Below are 22,502 nucleotides of genomic sequence, written 5' to 3'. Positions count from 1 at the left end.
CAGAGCCAATACAGAAAGAAGAAGAGAAAGACCTGGGGATGGAGGGGCAAAGGCTGGAGAACAGATCTGTTACATACTCAAAGCAAAAAAGGAGATTTTTTTGTGCCAAGATGTGTCACTCCAAAGGACCGGTGAGTTTTGTAACTGCCATTGGATGATCAATTGTAGTTAAATATGGCTGCAGCTCTGTTGCTCCCTGGAACAGGTCACAGGGCCCAGGTAAGGTGACCAAGTAAACATCCCAGAGTCACAATAAAGGTAAACCCAGATTCACATCCAGAACTGGGAACGCTGGTTGAAATGCTTCAGTCCTGAAGTTTGTCTGGAAAGCTTTCTCTCTTTCCAAAACAGATGCAGGTGCAAACTGCTAATGGTTCTCCCACAGTATATGCAGCAGTGATCGTGATTAGTTTTACAGCATAAATGTCAAGAATGTCTCCTGAGATCAACTGACTCCTGAGTAACTTAATTATAACTTCAGGCCATTTTTGGTTTTGCATGATCATATTTACTTAGCAATAAATCCCTCATTCTCCAGGTATGCTATACAATTGAATTACTTTTATCTTTTTCCTCTGCTTTTGAAAGCCCTAGAGATTTTTTCAGATCATAAGTAAAATTAAAGCAAAAAAAGAAGTTTCTCAAGAAGCTTTATGATTTAGCAATGCTGCTGAATCCATCAATATTTAATTATACTTTATATACATAAACAAAGTCAGGTTTCTAACCCTTCCAGTCAGCTGCTGAAATATTCAGAAGAAAGCGCTAAAAGGATTAAGAAAGAAATAGGATGAGCTTCATTACCCAAGTATACAAGCAAAAGTTTGTAAAATATAGCTGCTAAGGTAAATACAGTGCTTTTGCAGCCAGCAATCGTTGGCTTCAGGCGATGGGGTGTGCACATCCACCTCATGAGAGCAAGGGAGAGGTGTGCAAACCAAGCCTAGGGCTGCCACATCACTGAGTACACCACAATGAGAAACCAGAAGTGTGCAATAACATGAACCCAAACTGCAGCATTTGGAATCCTTTCTGCACAGTACAGAGGCTGAACTTGTTTCCATAGGGGATGCTCAATATAAACCTAAGCACACAGCAGAGCTCTGGCAGTGCCACTTCCAGCTCGTGCCAGGACCCAACTTTCTGCCTGTGCCTGTGCCATGACTTGGATTGTTCTGCAGCTGGTGGGAGGTGGGAAGGTTCTAACATTTTGGCTTTAAACTCACAGTGGCCTCTTCGAGTTGTTTTCCAGAGCTAATTGGAGAATATTAATTCTTAGATTCAAACTCCACAACGTACAAAGCACCAGCATGAGACAGCAAAGGCAGCAATATGCCACCTGTGACTCCCCACGGCGAAGCCTCAGACACACAAGCGAGTCAGCCAAAACCCATTAATTCTTTCGCCTCTGCTCTTGAAAAAAAGCAAAAGCTACAGAAGTCTGCGCACCTCCACACAGCAGCGACATGAGCAATGCCTGCTGCCTGCCCTGGTGTGAAGAAAATGAAACAGTTTGCAGAAACAAGCCTCCAGAACCAAACAAACAGAACTGGATGAGGGCAGACCTCCAGGCTCTTATCAGGGGGTCACAGCAGCATCAGTTGGTACACAGAGGTACAGCGTGAAGGGAAATCTCTGCTTTAGGTCCAGCAGCCATGGTCCAAGTTTGAAGAACCAGAAGTCTGGTACTTACCTTGGTCAGCTCTTGGGCATTGGCCAGATTGTCAACGGCGATGGCCAAGAAGACATTCAGGAGCGTGTCTGTTGGGGAGCAGCTAAGGAAAAATCTTCACATAGCAAGTAGAGAAAAGAGTTCATCTCCTGCTGCTACAGCCTTCTTTCCCCACTTCCAATCATGGGTGTATTACTGATGGATCCCTTGCACCACTGCTTTCTCATCTTCGTTTCTCACTCACCGTGACCAGCTCAGGAGCACAGTGTGTGCTGGACATCCACCTGACTTCGCCAGCACACATGTCCTGAGGGAATACACATGCCCATACACACAGGATTTCACCTTCATTCATCCTTCTTGCTTAACAGAACAACTGGTAGCTCCTGGAAACTGGCCATTTTAAAGACCATGTTTGCATATATCTGTATAAAGGCATTGGGTAACATGAAAAGCTTGAGCCATGATCAGTGCTGTGCCACGTGCCACTGGGAAGAACTCCCATGAGTTATCACAGCAGAGAGGGTGTGACAGCTAGAACACCACAAGCATCCACTCTCCTGAAAGCTGCAGTCCCACAGAGCACAGTGATGGCCAAGCCCGTTAGCCCAGCCCCAGCTAATGAGCTCTGCCAGCACATGAGCTGTTAGTCTGGCCACTATGCACAGCCCAGCTAAACAACTGCCAGTGCTCGTGCTAGTCCGGTGATATCTGCAAGAACTGTGCCATATCACTTAGACATCACATTTCCCTATAATTATGAATTCATTCATTATTCTCACTTTTCCTCTTAATGATTTCAGCAATTAATTGGCCCTTCATATAGAATATGTTTTATTGCTGTTGTTCCACTCACATGTCTGCAAAGCAGCCACGTAGAAATTGTAAATCAGATACCTTTGCATACAACACGAGAGCGAGCAAATCAAATCCACGTCTTAACCAATGCCCAAGAAGCAAAAAAAAACATTTGCTCTCATATCCTGCCTGATGACAGGACAGCCTTGCCAGAGCCATATGTGACCGTGGCTCCAAGCAGCACCCTGTTTGTGAGTACTGCTGGCTGGGCACCAGCACCTCATGCTGGCACAGCTTCAGGAGGCTTCCCAGGGCAGCCAGGGACCAAAATGGCCCAGACTCCCAGCTCAAGGCTTCCTGGTTTTCCCTCTCAGGAGCCCTCATCAAACTTCAGAACCTTTCAGGCCTCTCATTCCCATTGAGATGAGTGCCTCCAGAGCCTAAACACTGATCAAAACCCAATCAAAACCTCTGCCTGGGACAGTGGAAGTAGGAGCAGTGTGTAATCCTCTAGGATGTGCCTGCATCCTGCAGGGAATGGGACACGGACTCCTGGGTTTTCTCCAGGCATCCATCAGGATTTCATCACATCAAGCAGCACGGGATAGAGGGTTTTACCATGGGAAGTTGATTCGATGGGGACAGCAAGAGCTGTGAAATGTGATGCATGTCCATTGTGAGGGGTACAGGGCAGGAGCTCCTCGCTCCCACAGAGCCAAGCAAATGAAGAACAAGAAGGGAAAGATGATAACCAAAGTGATCATCTCCCTCCCACGCTGCAGTGAGAGTTCAATTAACTTTCCATTTGCAAATACATCCCTGTCTCCATTTCCTTTTGGTGACTGGCCGAGGGGCCATCCTTGGTGCTTCAATGCTGGAAATGCCTCCAAGCCCCTGGCTGGGAGGAAGGAATGTCCCCTAACAAAGTTGTCTTCCTACCTCTGCCTCCTACACACACATGCAGAAAATGCTTTGTGTAACATAATCAGCCCCTGGAAGCATAATTATTTTGTTGTTTTTTTTAGCGGGTCGGGCTGTTTTGACTTATCAAGCAGATGCATTCCGGAGGAACTGAGTGTTTCATCCTCCAGAGAAGGTCCCTCTGCCCCTTTTGCAGAGCTTGGGAGCTCCCAGACACCAACCAACCTGCATCTCCAGGCTGTGCAGCCTGATCAGATGCTGAGCACAGCTCTACGCGCTGGAGCAAAGTGCAGAAGGCAGCCAGTGCCCAGACCTGGGAAGGGTGCCTGGCCTCGTGCATTAGCTGGTTTTCATTTCAGGCTTTTCTGCAGATTTTTTTTATTTTTTTCTCCTTTTTCCCTCAACAGATGCACCAATTTATCAATTTACCGCATAACAATGAAGAAAAGCATGGTGCAATTTCCTAGAAAATGAGGCAAATCCTGCTGTCACTCCAGTCACACTGCTTCCATTAAACCATTTCAGACACAGAGGTCTGGCTACGTACAGGCTCTCTTCAGTTGAAAACGCAAGAGAATTCTGACTTAGAAAATCAACATTTCTAGATCTTTTCCTTGCAACGTGCTTTGAAAATATAGATTCATAAAACCATTAAGGTTGGAAAAGACCTCTAAGGTCATCAAGTCCAACCATCCATATAAACTGATTCAAAGAAGCAACTGAGCTACAGTGAAAGCAAAGGAAGCCAGCACCCTCCCTTGCTTCTTCCTGAAATGGAACTATTACTGAGCCCACATCACTTTGAAGAGCAAAGGAGATCTCCACGTTCAAAAGGAGCGGGTTTTGCAAGCTGACCCCAAAATCACCAACACCGAGTCTCTAAAACTGCATAAAACAGTATATTCTTACTGCTTTCTGGAGGAGATCTTTGTAAAAAGGAGAGTGGCTGCAATGTTCAAGTCCCAAGTTACAGAAGAAAAGACTTTTTACATTAAGCCAATCCATAACTGAGCTAACCAGCAGTGCAGGATTGCTCCATACTGGGCATCCTCCCACTGTGCCAGGCTCAGGCTCTCGGTGGGAAGGTGAACCCCAGGCTCACACCTGTGCTTCGCCCCGCACTGCAGCATCGCTGACATTAACGGCTGTTCTACTTCCCACAAAAATGCAGTTCCGCTATTTTCTGGCAAACTGAACTTTATTTTCAGACCCTCCTGCTTATGTTTTGACAGCTAAGAATAACGTTAAGTCACCGGTAAGTCACACAGTTCAGCTTTCCCCCCCGAGATAAATGACTGCCTGCTGCTTGCTCTCAGCATCCAGAACATAACTACGGAGAAGCAGGGATAGCGCTGACCTTCCTGAAAACCTGCTTGAAATACCAGCGTGAGCATTCGCAGCCTCAATGCTGCAACTCCTGAGGAAAACACACAAGGATTTAACCCCTTGTCCTCCGTTGCCCCCTCTCACTGTGCTTAAATGCCAGTAGAGTCACGTGTGGTGCAGAAGAGCTCTTCCATAGCATGAAAGCAACTGCCCCTCTCAGACAAAGTCTTGGGCACGGCCAGGAAAGGCAAAGGCCAAATCCATGGCAGTCGCAAGGGGTGAGCAGGTTCTCATTCCATCCATGTGAACAATGCCTGCTGTCTTTTAAAGGAAACTGGAGTACAAGGGAGAAGACCTCTCTTTCAAGTGAAGGGGCAAGAAAGGAATTAATACCCTCTTCTTCAACACTGCTGTATCCTAGCTGCTCTAAGGTTAAAAATCTCTCTCTCTCTCTCTGTCTCAGCCTTGCTGTCAAGCCTGATTACGACTTAATCTCATTTCCAAATGCCAAGCCCTGAGGACTGAGAGCAATCCCAGCTCTCCATTGACCCACTTTTCAGACGCCGCATGTTTCTGGAAGGAGCACGCTGAGGCAGGTGCCTGAGTGTAGCTGCTGAACCAGCCCACGTGTCCCAGCTGCTATTGCTCCAGCAGCGCACGTTAATGGGATAAACCCCACAGACAGCCCTCTGGGACACACACAGCTCACACACTGCCTGTTCCCTGCCACAGTTCCTCATGCCAGTGGAGAGATTTCGTGCAAGGCAAAGGGCTGAGCCCTGCCTCATAATCCATGGGCTCTGATGTCCCATGTCTCACTGCTGGCTCATGGTCACTCTGTTGGCCGCCAGGACACACACGTCCTTCTCTGCAGAGCTCCTCACCAGCAGGCCAGCCCCCCAACTTGTACTGATGCATGCCACTATTCCTCTCCAGGTGCAGGACTCCACATTTGCCCTTGTTGAACCTTAACAGGTTCCTCTCCACCCAACTCTCCATCCTGTCCAGATTCTGCCTGGATGGCAGCACAGCCTCTATCCACCTCACTGTCTGCTCATCTATCTCACACTTCCTAAACTTACCCACGAGGAAGTTATGGGAGACAGCATCAAAAGCCTTGCTGAAGTCAAGGTACACAACATCCACTGGTCTCCCCTCATCTAGCCATCTACTGCTCAAGCAGAGCAGAAACACTCAGCCTTATTATCCCTATTTATAGCACAAACAAGGCAGACACGCTGCCTCATGCATGCCACCATTTTCAAGTTTCCATTTTCAAGGATGCTGTTTGACACCGCACAGCTTATCGCTGCAGCCAGTGAACATCTGCCACCAATGAACATGTAGCTAGCTAACGTGAGCAATGCTACGCAACATCAGCCCAGCAGCACCTCCATCAAAGAACAGACAGAGTGCTATCACAAATCCTGTGCTCTGCAGGCTCCCAGGCCCAACCAGTCCTTAGGTCTGAGGATCACTTTGCTTGGCTGTGTATAAAACACAGCCTCCCACTCCAAGTCCTTGCTCCATGTGAGAGCTGCTTCCAGCAGACACCTTGGAGCATTTCTGGAGGACACAGGCTCCCAGATTCCCATTGCCCTCAGCAGGTTTTCATGACAAAGCAAAACAGAACATCTTCACAGAAGTATTTCTTGTCTTGGAACATGACCAAATACTCCCAGAGCCTGAAATTCAAGAGCTAGACTCATGATTTAAGTATTATGTGGAGACAAGACATTTTCAAGCATTTGAAGTAGCACAGCTGGTTAAGTTGTCATGGCACCAAGAGGCTGTAGCCCAATTTACGTGCTAAACCAATTTCAACTCTTTCTCTCCCTGGTTTAGTGCAAACTATCCATGAAGATAATCAAGGTACAGATGTCCTGCTTTGACTTGACTTCAGTTCTTTTTCATACAACATAAATGAACTCACAATAGGACATTCTTAATCTAAATCCATGAAAATTAAATTGAACAAAGAACATATATTGCCATCAGAAGTGTGACACTAACAAGGAAAGCTTGCCTACTCCTCTTAGCCCAGGTGCTGTAAGGAGCAAAGCCATAGCAAAGACCTGGTTTTAAAAAGTGCTTGGTAGGGGTGGGTAGGAATTAAACTAAATCAGATGTTTCTGGTGCCCTACAGTAGGCAGTAAGACAAGGCAGTATGCAAGGATACAGTTACCAAACAATGTCAGGACAATGAAGTAGATGGAGGAGAACATCCCCGAGTGGACACCGCCCTGCGACTCTATGCCATGGTACATCACTGCATTCCAGTCTTCCCCGGTCAGGATCTGCACAGAGAAATTTGAGAGAGAAGAAAATGACACAAAGGGAAGACAAAGAAGGGACAGTGTAGAGGAGCTGGGCAATTGGATGCAATCCTGGACTGGTCTCTGCTGGGGACATTCTCTTCTCCTGTCTCTTGGTTATGTGCCTGCTTTCCACCTCTGGCACGGGCTCCCATGTAGAAGGCACATTCCAACACATCTCCCAGCAAAACTTCTGACCCATCTCCATTTTTTGAGTCATGCAGAGATGTTGGGTTTTAACAATTCCATTTCCCAGAGACCAAAGAAAACTCCGACTTCCAAGACCAGCACCCTGAGTGCTTCATCTCCTCTCATTTCAGCTCAGGGTTTGCTCAGTCATTGCCCGACACACAGAGCCTATAAGCACTGAGTGACCCACAGAACAGGACAAACCCTGGTAAACTCCTTCCCACTACTGAAAACCCACTATTCCCCAGCCCCTCAGGGCTGCAAACAGCCTTGCTGCAGCTGATTGTTTCTCCAAATGCAATACCCTCTAGCACAACCACTGCAAGGTGTGCACCACAATGGTTCTTCTTCCCAAGGCCACAAGGATATTCAGTCACTCTGGCGTCCACAAGTCTCCAGAAAACCTAAGCAGAAGCAATATCCAAATGTGTGTGAGGATAGCAGAGGGCAGTTTGAAGGAGCCCCTGTTCCTCCTGTGTTCTCATGCACGAGCAGAGCCCTGCAGAGCTGTGCTGGCTGCAGGATGGGATGCTGACCCCAAGCTGATTAGCAAACATGAATAATACAAAACTCATCTTAATAAGTGGAAGTACCTAAGCCTTAAATAAGCCTTGTCACTCTAGATGCTAATTTTGCACCAGTCTGAACCACCTGCCATTCCTGTTCCTCACCAACACAGAGCAGCCGATTAACTTTTCATCTGCCCACCATGGCCAATCCTAATGGTAGTTACATTCAGTACATTGAGAAATGCCCACTGGAATTCAGAGCTCAAATACCTAAATAGGAAATTGTCTCTGCATTTAGTAGAAGAAAAAGCAAAACAACAACAACAACAACAACAAAACACCCTGAAGCACAGTGTGAAGAAGGAAGCAATCAATGCCATGTGCATACAGTATGCTCCAAACAACTACAAATTCCAGACTAGCCATCATCTCCTGATAGAGAGAAAACGTCTTGCTGCAGGGCTGCTGATGATGACAGCATTAAGGGAAGAAGAGACACAAGGCTATACAGCGCATTTACAAACTTGTTTCCCAAATGCATTATCTGGTCTCAGATAATTCAATGCAAGCCCAGAGCAGCCCGCACCACTAGTGTTACCCTGGGCTTGCAGCAGGGAGTGTGAACCAGGCCACTGGGCTTCAAGCTCTGATGTTCAGTTACACTAAGCAGTGTTCACATCATTTCCATGAGTTCACAACTGCTCCTTCAGTCTGGAAATTAACATACAGTGACTGCTGTTCATGCAAACAGTCATGGGAAGGGGATCAGTGAGAGCATTTGTGCAACCTGCACAGGACCAGGGCTTGCAGATACCACAAACTGCAGGCTGCACAGAAACCCAGAAGGACTTGGGCTTCAAAAATCCAGCCAGGATGTTTAGAAAATGAAACAAGATATTGAAGAAAAAAAGTTTCATGGAACTGGTGCAGAGAGATAACTGGTCTAAACTCAGCAGGCTGGGTGCAGAGCTGGGGATGCTCTCAGAGGCCCTGGTGAGATGCACTCTTTGACCTGCTGTCCTTCCCCCGTCTGCACCATCGCTCCTCAGCTGCAGGAATTACTCAAGCAATTAGGTAGCAGCCCTCAAGGAGCAGAGCACATGGAGTTAATAAAGGTCTTTCTGGTCTATAAAGTCTGTTTTAATGGATGCTGTGGTCTGGCTGCACACTGCCACCTCGGCTCCTCACCTCCAGCAGCCACTGGGGCTCCACTCCATCACAGCACATGCAGTTATTTAAGCAGCAGCCTTCCAGGAGCAGAGCACATATGGTTAATAGAGGTGTTTCTTCTTTATAGAGTCTCTGTGTTTATGGATGTTGTAAACACTTGCAGCTCAATGACTGCTGCAATAGAGGCATGTTGCTATTTATATCTCATGCCTATATATGTGAATATTTATATTTGTATATACACAGATTGCCATTCAGCTCAAAAAGACTTTCCTTGAGAGCTAGGAGGTGGAGAAAAATGTGTGATACTTTTCCAAGGGAATTTAGGGGCAGGGCACTCAGTGGCACCCAATGCTGGGCTCAGTCAGGTGCAAGGTGCATACAATACGTCCTGGGAGTCCCATGACAGAGGCTGTGACCAACCTTCCAACCTCAATGACTTTATAATTCCACGTTCAATCTGAGCTCCGAGGGGGCTGGCTCTTACAGAGGTCATCCACCTCTGTCTTAAAGCCTCTGCAAAGGGGTGAGAGATGGGCAGGGTGTATCTGGCTCAATTATATTTGTTCACTGCATCACATGCATTCACTGGATAATGCCACTCTGCTTATTGGAGCAGCAACCAAATGGACCTTCTGGCTGGTCAAGGAGAATCCAAAGCCTCTGCTGAAGAAATGTTGACATCACATTTGCAATTCAAGAGAGGAGTGGGATGGATTGGGATCAAGAGGTTATTGAAATGCCTATGTGAGGGGTCACTGAGTTAATTCGGTGCCAATGGTTTTGCTGGTTTTAATTCATAGCTCTGATGCTCTACACAAAGGCCATTAAATCAGCACTGTTTTCCTTCATCGTACATCCACCACACTACAGGGACATTCATCTTGGGAACAGAAAGGAAATATTTCAGAGAAGTATTTTCCAGAGACAGCTCCAGTCCCAAACCAAAATAGCAATGAAATCTCCAGATGCTCATATCCGGAGCCTGACTGGGGCTCCGTTCCGGCTCTGTGGCAATACCTTTCCATCTCTGTAAGCCCTTTCTTTGATGAGCACTAAAATACTATGCAAATATTAATCTACCATGATTTGCAATATCCTGCAAGGTAAGTACTGCAGAACCTGTTCCACATCTGGAGAGCAACAATGCCCATATGAAGCTGCTTACGCAGAGGTCATGGGACACATTTTCTTTTAGACTCCTTTTCTCTTTTAATCCAAAACTTGTCATCCACCCAATCTTTTTTTTTTTTTCCCATCCTCATTTTTGGGATGTGAAATACATAATTCAAGTCTTGCTGAGCTCTAGGAAAGCTTGGATAAGGGTCAAGTCTCAGCTTGAATGACACCCAGCAAGACAGGGAGGTCCTCCATGGATCTGCTATCTTCGCATTAAGCCAATCATGCACCTCCACCTCTCTACTGAAACACCTGAAATAAATGTTTAAAAATGGCATGCAGAGAACAGCTGCAAAATGAGGCTCTTAAATCTGCACATTGCATCTCCCAGAGCTGCTGCTTCCCCCTGCCATCACACGAACTTGCCCAAGGCTGATGCCTCTTTATGTGCTCCCCCATCGATTGTAATTCTTATCCAGCATTATTTTATCTTGAGCTATTACAGTGCAAAATGCTACATTACTTCCTCGCTGCCTGGAGCTAGCTCAGGCAGCTCTCCTCATTAAATTACAGCAACTGCAGGAAGAAGTGGGACAGGTCAACCCTCACGGGCTGTGATTCCTGGCCAAATGGTTTATGCAGTTGACCACATGCACTGCTGCCATTGCAGTGTGCAGCTCTGGGCAGGGGCCTTGAGAAGAAGAGAACAGGGACACAACATCTTTGAGCACAGAAACATCTACTTTATCAAGGTACTTTTTTTACCTAACAAAAAATCTTTTGTTCTAGCTTCCCTTAATTCTGTAGCATTGAACATTAATGATGCATTGATTGGTCAGTGTGGCCAAAACACCTGAGAAAGAAGGAATTCACCTTTCCTAAGTTCACTGGGGACCTCCCTGCTCACCAGAAGCAGGAAGAGATGCCCAAGAATTTCTTTTCTGATGGTCACCCAGGGCAAGGGATGGCTTTACCTGGAACACTGTGAGGATGGCAGCTGGGAAGGTATCGAAATTCGTGGTTGGTGTTTCATCTCTAAAATTGAACCTGGAGAAAAGTCAGAAATAAAAACAAGAGCAATAAGGGTACAAGGAAATCTCCTGCAGTCCTGTATTACACTGTAACCTGAGTCAGCAACCAACACTTGTTCCACCTAGACACAGCACCCCAACAACTGCAGCAGAGATCATGGCGTCACTGAGAAGATGGCATCAAACAGAACCACGAGCAGAAACTAAATTTGGATCCTGGAGAAAAACTGACACTTCAAAATTGATTGCATCCTAAATACAAATAAACAATCAAAAGATCAAACCCTCTTGCAGAACAAGCCACTTCAAGAAGCCTCAGTCCATAAGCATAAAGTCAAAATTGAAATTGTGTGCTGCTTCTCAGCAGTAAGGTTGATGCGTGTACCATTGACGTCAGTCCTTCCAGCCCTGCAGCCCCTCTTCCATTTGTGTATTCCAGGTGATTGCTCTATAATTACTCCTGAAATTATAATGATTAATTAGACTTACTGCCCTCCGAAGAGCTGCATCCCCAGCAGAGCAAACACCACAATGAAAAGGAACAGCAGAAAGAGCAAACTGATGATGGACTTCATAGAGTTCAGCAAGGAGACCACGAGGTTCCTCAGGGAGTTCCAGTATCTGTGTTGGAGATCAGAGCACAGAAACCATTAGCGGTTTAGAAATTAATAAGATCCATTCTTTTATTAAAAATAATTTTTTAAAATGGGTGGCAAAGATTGTTGGCATCTTTAATCTCCCCCTGCCCCAGCCTATGTGATTGAAAAGTACATCTCGAAATCTCTCGTAGCGTCACACTAGCTGAGATGATCACCCCAGTGCACGTGTACCAGTGCAGCTGACTGCAGGGAAAGTACTTGGTTCCATTTCTCAGCAGCTCCTTTCCTGGTGCAAATCTCACCCTTATTGCATATACCCCCGTACGCTTCTTTTATCCAGCAATACAGACAGCAGGGGATGGAGTCGTTGGCCACAAGGGCTTTGCCCTGCTTGGTGCAATGCCCTGCTTGGTGCAATGCCTTCAGGCAAAATCTGCCTCCAGCACTGGGTTGGCATATTGCAGTTAACCCTGCTTGAGTGGCTCCAGCTCATCTCAGAACAGCTCAGCACCAAACCCTGCCTGATTACAGAGCACCAGGACATAACGAGGGGCTGCATTTCTGCAGCTGCTGGTCCCCATTAGCTTCAAACATGACAAAGAGGAAAACACATTGAGCTGTCCTCTCCTTGTCTTCCCCTCTGAATTTTAGTCCCTCTTGGGCTGTGCTCCTCTTAGTGCATCCTGGTGTCACCTTTGGGAGTGAAGCAGTTTAGCTTTTAACTTCCACATCACTCTGCCATCAGCAGTCACACTGATTTGAGCCATAAGAATCAAAGGTGCTGATAGCAATTCTCCAAATCAGGGTGGACTATCGCCTTCATCTAAATCCAGGGGCAAGAAGCCTTGGCTTGTGGAGGGGGGTTGGAACTTGATGATCCTTGGGGTCCCTTCCAACCCAAGCCATTCTATGATTCTATATGGAAAATGGAGGGTGGGGGGACAGACGACTGCTTGGGATCAGTATGTTTCCACCTGGGGAAATCTCCTTAATAAGGCCAAGGGAATTTCTACATCAGTGGGGTGAGAATCTGACTTGCTGCCCCAAGAGTGGGAGATCACTCAGCCTGTTTCATGATTGCTTCGTTAAGTTAAACCTCAGGCTTCAGCAATTTGTTGTACCAGCTGAAATCCTGAATAGTCAAAACGGGCAAAAAGATCATTTCATCTTGCAAAAATGTCCAATTTTTTTTAAAAAAGCACAACATGCAATCAGATACATTCCATCTCTGTAGCTCTGCTGACAATTAATTGCTAAAAATTTGCTACAAAATGTGTCATTTTCAGTAAGATTAGAGCGGAGGTAGACTAAGTGACATTTTTAGGGCAAGATCCCACTTGTTTTACTGGACATTTACAGAACTTCAGTTCACAACTCCCACAGTGCCTCCAACAGCACACTATCATGCAGGAATTTGGGGTCTGCATGATGATTAACAGACATAAACTGGCAAATCCTCTACCTAACAAAAATCATGCATGGGAATAGCCAGGAAATACCTGCTTACTTCAACCTGCGCTTTTGGTGTCAATGCAGAGAATGGCGTAGGGGAAAAACAACAGCAGGAGCACCCAAATATTTCATCACATCCCACAGTACAATTTTAAAACCATGTAGAAATTGCTCTTGGTGGCTTTTCAGGTTGCACAGCAGCTGTTGCTAATGGCAGCACACATTAACACAAGACGAGCACGAAAACAACAGAGAAGCTGGAGCAACCCAACTCCAGTCAATGTTCACATTTACAGGCTCCAGAGAGAAACCTCAGACATCCCCAGACCAGACAGAGCACAGACAGCAGCAATGCACTTATATTTGTGTCAGCACTGTGGTTTGAGCATCAGGATTTATTATCCAGTGGTAGAGCCAGAGCTCAGCTCAGTAGATCTAAATACTTAAATACCATCAGCAGCAGATAGGGACAGCCGGCACTTACTGAGATTCTTGTTCTAAGCAAGTTTAACAAATAATGAAGAAAAGCCAGGTGCACTCATGCCCCAAGCAGAATGGTTTCAAACTACAAAAGGAGAAGTTTAGGCTGGATATAAGGAAGAAGAGTTTTATGCTCAGGGTGGTGAGGCAGTGTCACAGGTTGCCCAGAGAGGCGGTGGTGCCCCGTCCCTGCAGACAGCCAAGGTCAGGCTGGATGGGGCTCTGAGCTCTGATGGAGCTGTAGATCATAGAATCGTTAAGGTTGGAAAAGACCACTAGGATCATCTAGTCCAACCCCAACCCATCCCCACCATCCCCACTAAGATGTCCCTGTTCATTGCAGGGAGCTGGACTAGATGACCCTTACAGGTCCCTTCCAGCCCAAACCATTCTGTGATTCCATGAAAATGGCTGAAGAAGAGTCAGACAAACCTGCACATAAAGGTGCAGGAAAAAAAAAAAAAAAAAAAAAAAAAAGCTGTTAAAAGTCCTCAAAGGTGCAACTTTCTAGGAGCTCCCTAACTTCTGACTGGCAGAAGCTCAGACTGCTCAGCCAAGGGAAGGACAACTCTGCACCTGCAGTTCCCTTCCTTCCCCCACCCATGGGGTGGCTTCACATGGTGCCTAAGGTGAGGAGATGGGAGCTGGACTTACTTGGTGACTTTGAAAATCCTCAGCAGCCGCAGGGCTCTCAGCACGCTGATGCCAAACGAGGTGCCAGGTTTCACTGCAGCCCAGATGACTTCAAAGATGCTTCCCACAATGACCTGGAAGAGGAGTTCATTTTACAGAAGGGAAAACTTCTGCTTAGTTCCTTGTGGTGCTGCTTGAGAGGCTGGGGGCTAAAGAAGAGTCAAAACTTGGGGCTGTGGTGGTTTTCCGATGATGGTTTCAGTGTAATTTTGCAAAATCGTGAATTATCCAACAACAATATAAGAGAAGTTTGGTTCTAACTTCCTGCAGTCCAATATCTAGAGTGGGATAGGAACAGATGGGAACTTGATGATTTCTTCTCTAGCAAGTGAACTACTACTTCAAAATAGCCTTTATTAGAGGACTTTTTTCACTTCACTGTCTCAGCTGTAAGTGCCACCTGTACAATTACTTCATTTGCCCACCCTGCGTGGTCCAGGCAGCCCCCAGCAACGTGGGGACACCGCCCCATCCTCCTCATCCCATTAGAAAAGCACCATGGACACATCCCCAGAGCTGTAGAACATCCAGGTGTTAGCTCCTCACTAAATTCCCAGAAACTTCTGGCCACTGAGTCTTTGGGAGAGTGAAGAGATCCTAAAAAGCCTCTCGTGTGCAGATCCATCATCTGCCTCGGGTTATTGAAAATAAATTGTCCTCAGTGAAGGGGGTTGGTTTTGTTTCTAATTTTTGCTTGTTTGTCTTAAGGTTGACAGAGCATTAACCTGAAGGGATAAATATTTTTTTCTCTGAAATCCCTTGTTACAAAAAGGACAAAATAATGATGGGCTAAGCACAATCAGAAAGGGCAATTATATCAACACGGGTTACTGTGTAGTTAATAAGAGAGGATGGGCATTTCTCTGCCAATAACCATCATTAGCTGCATTAACCTAGCATTTCAGAGCTTGCACAGACCATGGTCCCATGGCACAAAGCACACCATAAACATGCTATAGCAGCCCCAGGGAGCAGCCGGGCTCTTTGTGCACGGCAGCAGCAGAGCGGTGCTGGGGACCTGCACAGTGCCATGGCCCTCGGCAGCTTGCAAAACATTTCAACAAGCAGAAGCCTGTCTGTATTTGGAAAAACACAGCGGGACCTGCAGCTGCTCTGCAAGAAACATTGTACCCTGAGCTTCAAGGAAACACAGTGGGAAAAGAGGAACACAAAGCGGTTGCTCAGCCAGTCGCTCCCATTACAAAAGGAAGGAATTAAGAATCTTCTCCCACAGCCTATTCCTCTCGAGAATCCCTCGTGAATCAGCAAAAGCCTTTCCTTAGGCACTCCACACATTATGCTGATCATTAACTTCCCTGGCATCTCAGCAGGGTCTCTTGGGGGCGGTTGCACATGAGACCCCACTGGAACATTTCTCCCAAGACTGATGTTGCTCTGTTTTGCTGTTTCTCTCTTTGCTTTTGAACTGTTCTGTTGGGATGGTTTGTCAGACTAAACTGGTTTCAGATGTTCCAGTGTGGGTGCAGGAGCCAAATTAGTTCTGGGGGGTGGAAGGTGGGTGAGGAGAAAAACACAGACAGAAGTAGGATCCCCGCGGGTTCTCTAAAGGATGGAGAATTAGGAACATATCCACAGCTTTACCTCCTGGGAAACCCTCTGCAAAGCTCATTGCCAGTGCTGTGCTCACTAAAGCATGTCAGAAAGCAGAGAGACCTTGTGGATTTATCTCATATTTATGCCAAGCTCCTGTATCACGTGAGCTTGACTGGCAGATACAAGCTCACCTTGGCGCAAGGAGTGTCCTGGATGCAAGTTTCCACCCCAGCTATCTTACATTAACCAGGTTATTTATGCGCTGGTTTTGTTCTATGGTTGGCTGTGCATTACTGGGCCATGCAGCCAGAAAGGTCTGCACAGCATGTTTCATGGCCCCGATCCACTGTCAGCTGCTAGGGGCACCCGGGGAGCAAAGTCCCACATGGAGGGACTGGGTGCTGCCAAACCAACCTCAGCCTCTTGGACACAGATGTCTCTGGGGTTTGATCTCAAGGTCTGTTCAGCTCCGAGCTTCCACAATGGTGCTGCCAAAAAGAGAGCATGGTAGCTCTACCTGTAGAGCCCGTACTTCAACAATGAATGGATCTGAGTTACAGCTTTCCTGTATTGTGTGTTCAGACTTCTGGGCACTCGTGTCTGAAAAGCGCTGCCTGTGTATCTGGAGGTAACGGCCTTGGAAGGGATGACAGGGAGATGAGCATGAGATGTGTGTTGTTTTTTCATCTTTCAATCACCTCATTTGAATGGGAGAGAGACTCTCGCATTAATCAGAGCACTTACTGGTGCTGATGCTGTGAACAGCCTGTAACTCACTGAGGAAATGAAACCCTCGACTGTCACATTTCTTCAAGAGGGATGATAACCAGGGGAGCCTTAATGTGTTTCCCTGCAGCTAATTTATATGACAACCACTCTCTGGAAAAGACATCCTGTCGGCACCACTTCCCATACCCACTCTGAAATGCCCAGCCCTATTCAATCAGGGGGACCATGCAGCTGAAGCCTACTCACCCCAAAGTCAAAGCAGTTGAATGAGGAATGGAAGTAATTTCTTGGCCCCAGCCCATACATCTTCAAAGACATCTCAGTAAGAAACAGACCCAGAAAAACAAACTCGGCGAAATCTAGGAACCGGAAAAGAGATTAAATTAGTCCACGAGACCTCAGTGGGCAGATCTCTTCATGCAGGGAACAACAGTCGTTTTTCACAGTGCAGAATTCCTCCTGCCAGAAGAAAATCCCTTTGCAATGGCAAACACGACCCTGAGGAGGGTTTCATATATTTCTATATGCACATGAGCTGCATTCAGACTTCAGGAGCTGGGAGGGCAATGTTGCACGTGTACTGTGGGAAGGTTGGTATGAGCGTTAAATAATACTCTAAACCTCTCCGTAAAGGAATTTCAAAAGAGAGTTCTGGATCTAAAATTCCCAAAGGTCTAATTTAATTGCACAGATAACGTTTTGCAAATGCGTGTTTGGGACATTCGTGCCGACGTGAGACGGGCATTTTTGGAAGTGGGGTGTAAGCTTTTATAACGTTCTCTCACGATAAAAATACCTTCTTACCCAACAGAGCTGCTGCCTCTGTGAGCTCAGGCTCAGAGGTGTTGGGTCTGCTGTTAGCACGCAGCCGCTTTGGTTCCTATTACGCCTGCACAACCATAATTCTGGAAGAGCAAGTTCAGTTTCCTCCTGCCTCGCATATCACAGGCAAAAGGCTGCCATGCTTTTGATGGGAAAATGTATCACGTCTGATGAAACAAAGGGCAGGAAGAACATAGTTGGAGTTTTCTATTTCTGTATCAGGTTTTTAGGACTTGAAGCTACAGGAAACGTGTTCGGTGTTGTAAGTTACGCCAGTTGGTGAGTCAAGGAGCAACAGCAACAACGCAATATTATTAAAGAACAAATATTAAAAGGGCAAAAATCCCCTCAATGATTCCAAAATAAACCAAATAGCATACAGCAAACCTCTTCCTGTAGAGAAACGTTGACAGAAAGAGTCAGACTTCAGAAGGCAGAGAGCTGAGGTGTTGCTTAAGCACAGGATTTCTCACATCTGCAGCAGTGCAGATGCTGCAAGGAAGGCTTCTCCTCTAATTCAAGTTTTATGGTTCCAGGAGTTGTAAAGAGATGGTGCCAAGCCTTTCTCAAAGCTGCACGCTGACAGCAAAGTGGCAGTGGATGCACATTGCAACAAGGAATGTTTCAGTTAAGAAATCCCATATCCCATGTGTTTTGTACACCTGGAACGCATGGCTTCAGCCAATGAGTGTGGGGAAAGAGAAGGGAGAGCACGGGGCTCCTTTCAGACGTGGGCTTTGCTCAGTTCTCAGCCTTGCACTTTCCTCCTAAGAGCTTTTGGCCCAGGTTCATCTCACACTGCTGCTTGCCTTGTGCAATTGCTTGAAAAATACAACTTCCATTATCAAAAAGTAAAAAGGGGTTTTACATTTTATATCAAAGAAAGTCATGAAATATCATGGGCATTATGTTAACTGAAATCCAGGAAGCATTAGCTAGATGAGAGAGGTTTTATTAATGCTTCAGCAGGGAGCCTACAAGGGCACTTCTGCCAACATTTGCAGTAAGGGAGGGAACATCATGAGGGCATTAACTACACCATGTAACAGCCTCCTTGAAAGTAGGAGTAATAGCCTTAAAGGAGACTACCAAGGGCAAAGCGTTCAGAGTTGAGGAATAAGATGGCAAAGTATGGGGTGTGCAGACTTCTCAGCCTTTTTCCTACCAACAGGTAGGCTCCGTTGGTTGGATCTCCATGCTCACAGAGCACCAAGATGGCACAGAGATGAAGGGGCAACACCTCTGCCTTCCTTAACGCATGGAACCTGCTAGGAGAAACACCTTCCTGCTACACCGTGCCTCTATACTTCTTCCTGGCAGATAGATCAGTGAGCAAAAAGGTGTTTACAACACAAGCAATCCCAATGGCAATCATCTAGTTACACTGGCAAAACATCTTACAGTCCAAATGCAGAAGGCAAGGAAGGGACCTGATGAACTAAATCTCAAGCATGACGTGAGTCACCAAAAATATAAGAATACAAAATTGAAACAAAACCAAAAAACGCGTTCAATGGTAACGAATTTCCTTGTACACACACAAAAAAGATTGCAAACAGCAAGAATGTTTAAATTATTAATCGCTGGCCCTGTAAATTAGACATTTACAATGTAGCTTCCAAGCCAGACCCTGAACTTCCACCCTGCACATCCATTCTGCATCCTGTAGACTTTGGAAATGGTAATAAACAGGAGGCAAAACTCCCTTAGCAAAGCAAATGCATCTTCCCTGGGTGAGGAAGAAATGATGCCGCTGCTGTCACCCGTTCTGCCCAATAGCCCAGAGGGAAATCTTGCAGCAGCATTTTATGCTGTTTACAGAGTTGTTCCCTTGCTGAGAAGTTAGCACTTGTGTCTTAGGTTTCATGCTCAGCAGAGCTCAGCATGGTGTTTGTTTGAATGACTTCAATGTAAAGTCCTCCTATCGTGAGGACTGATGTCAAAGCCATGCACTGCAACTGGTGGCCTTGCTGGCAGACCAAACTTAGAATTGTTGCAAGAGATTGTAGAGCAGGCCAACAGAAAGTGCTGCACACAGCCTTCACGTGCTTTTTGTACGTCCCCTTCATAGGGAGTTTCTCATCCTATTTACCCTCCAGACCCAACATTAAGGATTACCTTTCAGGTACACCCAATATTCTTTCACTGAATAATGAATTTCTAGGTAGAATTTTAATTGCAGTTTTCTCTAACAGATCTCAGTGCACTTTGCTAAAATAACAGCAATCATTTCACAAGAAGAGAAAGGAGGAAGGAAAGAAGGATTAATATTCAACCACCCATCCAGTGAAGCATGAACGAAAAAGCCAGTATTACCCAGTGCAGTGTTTCATCATCGGACTGATACATTCTGTGCTCACACACATGCAATACTAGATTATTATGGGAGAAAATCTGCCAGCAAATGCCCAAAGTAAAACAGAATCAAACAATAATTGATATAAAAACACAGGAAACTCATAATATCCAAGAAACAACTTCCTTCTGTCGCCCTTGAAAGAAGAACCCATCTCATCCTTTCACGGCTGTTGACTTCCATCTGGAGCAGAGCTCAAAACAGGCAGGATAGCTGTATTTCATCACACACCACAGCAGTGCGAGGACAGAGGATGGAGGAGAACGTGAACACAGTGAATTCCTTGGACACAAGGAATTAACTCAGAGTGAATCAGCTTCTACAGCTGACGGATCAGATATGTGATTCCTTCTGACGTGGCCCTGCCCATTTAATTGAAAAAGCAATTTTGTTGTTTGGACCTCCTGGTGTTTGGACCCCACAAGTAATTTAATCTGCCTTAAACAGAAGCATTTTATAATGTAATTTAAGTTAAAAAGTTTGATATTAAGACTCTTATTTAATTTGAAATTTGTACTTTTGGCAAAGGCCATGTTAGTATCTTTTTGCCCCAAACTTTTGAGTTAGAAATTTAGTGGCTCTTTTTTGTCAATCACCAATAGATTAATTCCATTTCTGCCCTGGATCAATCCAAGTCTGGTGTCATTAAGAGCAGGTGTTGAGCCTGCCACTTCTGTTTCCTTTTCTCTTTCTCCTTGTACATTAAACCAACCAGGAGGAGAACCTCAGTGAATTACAACTTCTCCCTCTGACAAGGCAGACGTGAAATGTTCGGCAGACATAAATAAATATGCTCGTTTCAGAAAGCCTTTTCTTTGCAACTGCACATGCTGCATATTTATATCCAGAGGGAGCTGGCTATCTACTTCAAAGGCAAACACAATATCATCAACAAGGCCTAATTGCATCAAACACAGGATTCAACATAGCACAGCACGCTGAGAAGATGTTCTCAGGCCATAATGTCTAAAACACTGTTTTCAAATATTGTACTTATCAGAAAGGAGGCATTATGGAACTCATTTTTAGACAAATTGAGGAGCAAGCTGAAGATCCCTGCAGCATTAGACAGAGAAATCCAGAGAGAGTCGCTTCACTGGGGCAACCATAGGCAAAGAGAAGCCTGGTGAGAATGGTCCCTCCTCCCAAGGGAAAACATACCGATTTAACCCAAAATCCTTCTCACCACAGTTCCTAAAACCTGTCTTGGGGATGCCAAGGAGCTCCACGTCCCTCACCCCTTGGAGGTGCCCAAGGCCAGGCTGGATGGGGCCCTGGGCAGCCTGATCTAGTGGGGGGCAACCAGCCTGTGTCAGGGGTCAGGACTGGATGATCTTTCAGGTCGCTTCCAACCCAATCATTCCATGATTCTGTGATCCCCACTATGTGCCCACATGACAGACTTTATGTTTTGTTGTCCTTACTGATGAAGATGCATCTTTTCTGCAACTAGACCTCAAGTGATGCTTTTCTATGCTACATTATAGAGTTCTTTCCTGCCAGAATTGGTGGAAATAAGTGCAAACAAATGATGATCATGGCATGCTTTATGGGAGACAGCCTTCTACAGAGAACTGAAACTTGTTTAATTGACAGTCCATGCTCTGAGGAACAGCACACGCCATGTACCCATGTGCAGTATTGAGAAAACTTACTGCAACGTGGCACTGAAGTCCTTCCCATACAGGGAAGGAAAACTTCCAATTTAATTTGGAGATAACCATGAGGGCATGAAGTATGTCCTGTTATTCACCGTACCTCAGGAATACCAGAAATTTCTCATCAGGGCGAATAGCCTGCTCTTTCAATAAGACTAAATAAATTCCAAGCCCCTTTGTAAAGTTCCTACTGTTCCCTTTTCAAAGCAACATGGAATATCAAGTGGAGAAAGCTAATCAGAACAATTCAACAGCAGAAAAGTTAAAAAAGAAAAGGCCACGGGAAAAATAAATCAGTGCATACCTGCAAGGTTTTAACCCGCCATTCTTTAAGTAAAATTAATTTGTAATGTAATTAAATGTTCCCCCAGAGGGACAGGCATAATTGAATTAGAGGTGCCTGGTAGAGTTGCAGGGTTTAACAGATCCTCTCAGACTTCACTGCACTCCTATCCCTCTGCCACAGTTCACACAACTCCTCACTGGCCCATTTCTGAGCACCTTCCATGCAACAACCTCATTAGCACTGGCTGCTTCAGTCACTCTGCATCTGATCAGCCAAGCCCTGCTCCTCTGCGGTGAAGTTCCCTCACCGTGGATTAACTGTAAAGCCACTCCTAAACTCTGTCACTTGTACAGTTCAAGGATTTTGCCAAGTATTTCCAGAAGCTATTTAAAATCCCCTGGTTTTGTAATACCTTGTTCTGCCTGTACCTAAAGGATTTGTGAACGAATCTTGGGCAGAAGAGCGCTTTCAAGGAGCACTCCTCAAAGCCTGAACTGCAGATAGGCTTGTTCACAAATGTGTTAACCATCCAGGTTAACCAGGATGGCTGTGGTCAGTGTACACAGGAGGGAGGGGAACCAAGCCCAGTCTTACTACGAAAGCAACAATGAAACAACCAGTTAGTCCACACATGGCCCACTGTAACTTAAGGCATAAAATTCCTTGTACTCAACAATAAATTTTAGATAAGCAGGAACGATTCTGCTACGAAAACAGTAACATCCCCCATGAAGGTGAGAACTCAACAGTAACACTTGCTCTTGGCTAGGTGTTATCATCGAATCCTAGAATGTCTTGCATTGGAAGGGACCTCAAGGATCAT

The 22,502-nt window shown here is 45.7% G+C and overlaps 1 protein-coding gene across 1 annotated transcript in view; it reads right to left on the bottom strand.

Annotated features, from left to right (window-relative positions):
• CACNA1B (calcium voltage-gated channel subunit alpha1 B) overlaps window positions 1-22,502 on the bottom strand; it is a 266,954-nt gene that overhangs the window by 84,109 nt on the left and 160,343 nt on the right. Inside the window, exons 15-18 of the mRNA XM_021414263.1 lie at window positions 11,540-11,671; window positions 10,994-11,066; window positions 6,897-7,014; window positions 1,694-1,761 (exon numbers count right to left, since the gene is read on the bottom strand). Coding sequence (XP_021269938.1) covers window positions 1,694-1,761; window positions 6,897-7,014; window positions 10,994-11,066; window positions 11,540-11,671 — 391 coding nt within the window. The remainder of the gene's footprint in view (window positions 1-1,693; window positions 1,762-6,896; window positions 7,015-10,993; window positions 11,067-11,539; window positions 11,672-22,502) is intronic.

The sequence above is a fragment of the Numida meleagris genome, chromosome 16 (assembly GCF_002078875.1).
Source record: "Numida meleagris isolate 19003 breed g44 Domestic line chromosome 16, NumMel1.0, whole genome shotgun sequence".
Classification (NCBI taxonomy): Eukaryota; Metazoa; Chordata; class Aves; order Galliformes; family Numididae; genus Numida; species Numida meleagris.
This window is presented reverse-complemented; position numbering and strand designations above follow the sequence as displayed.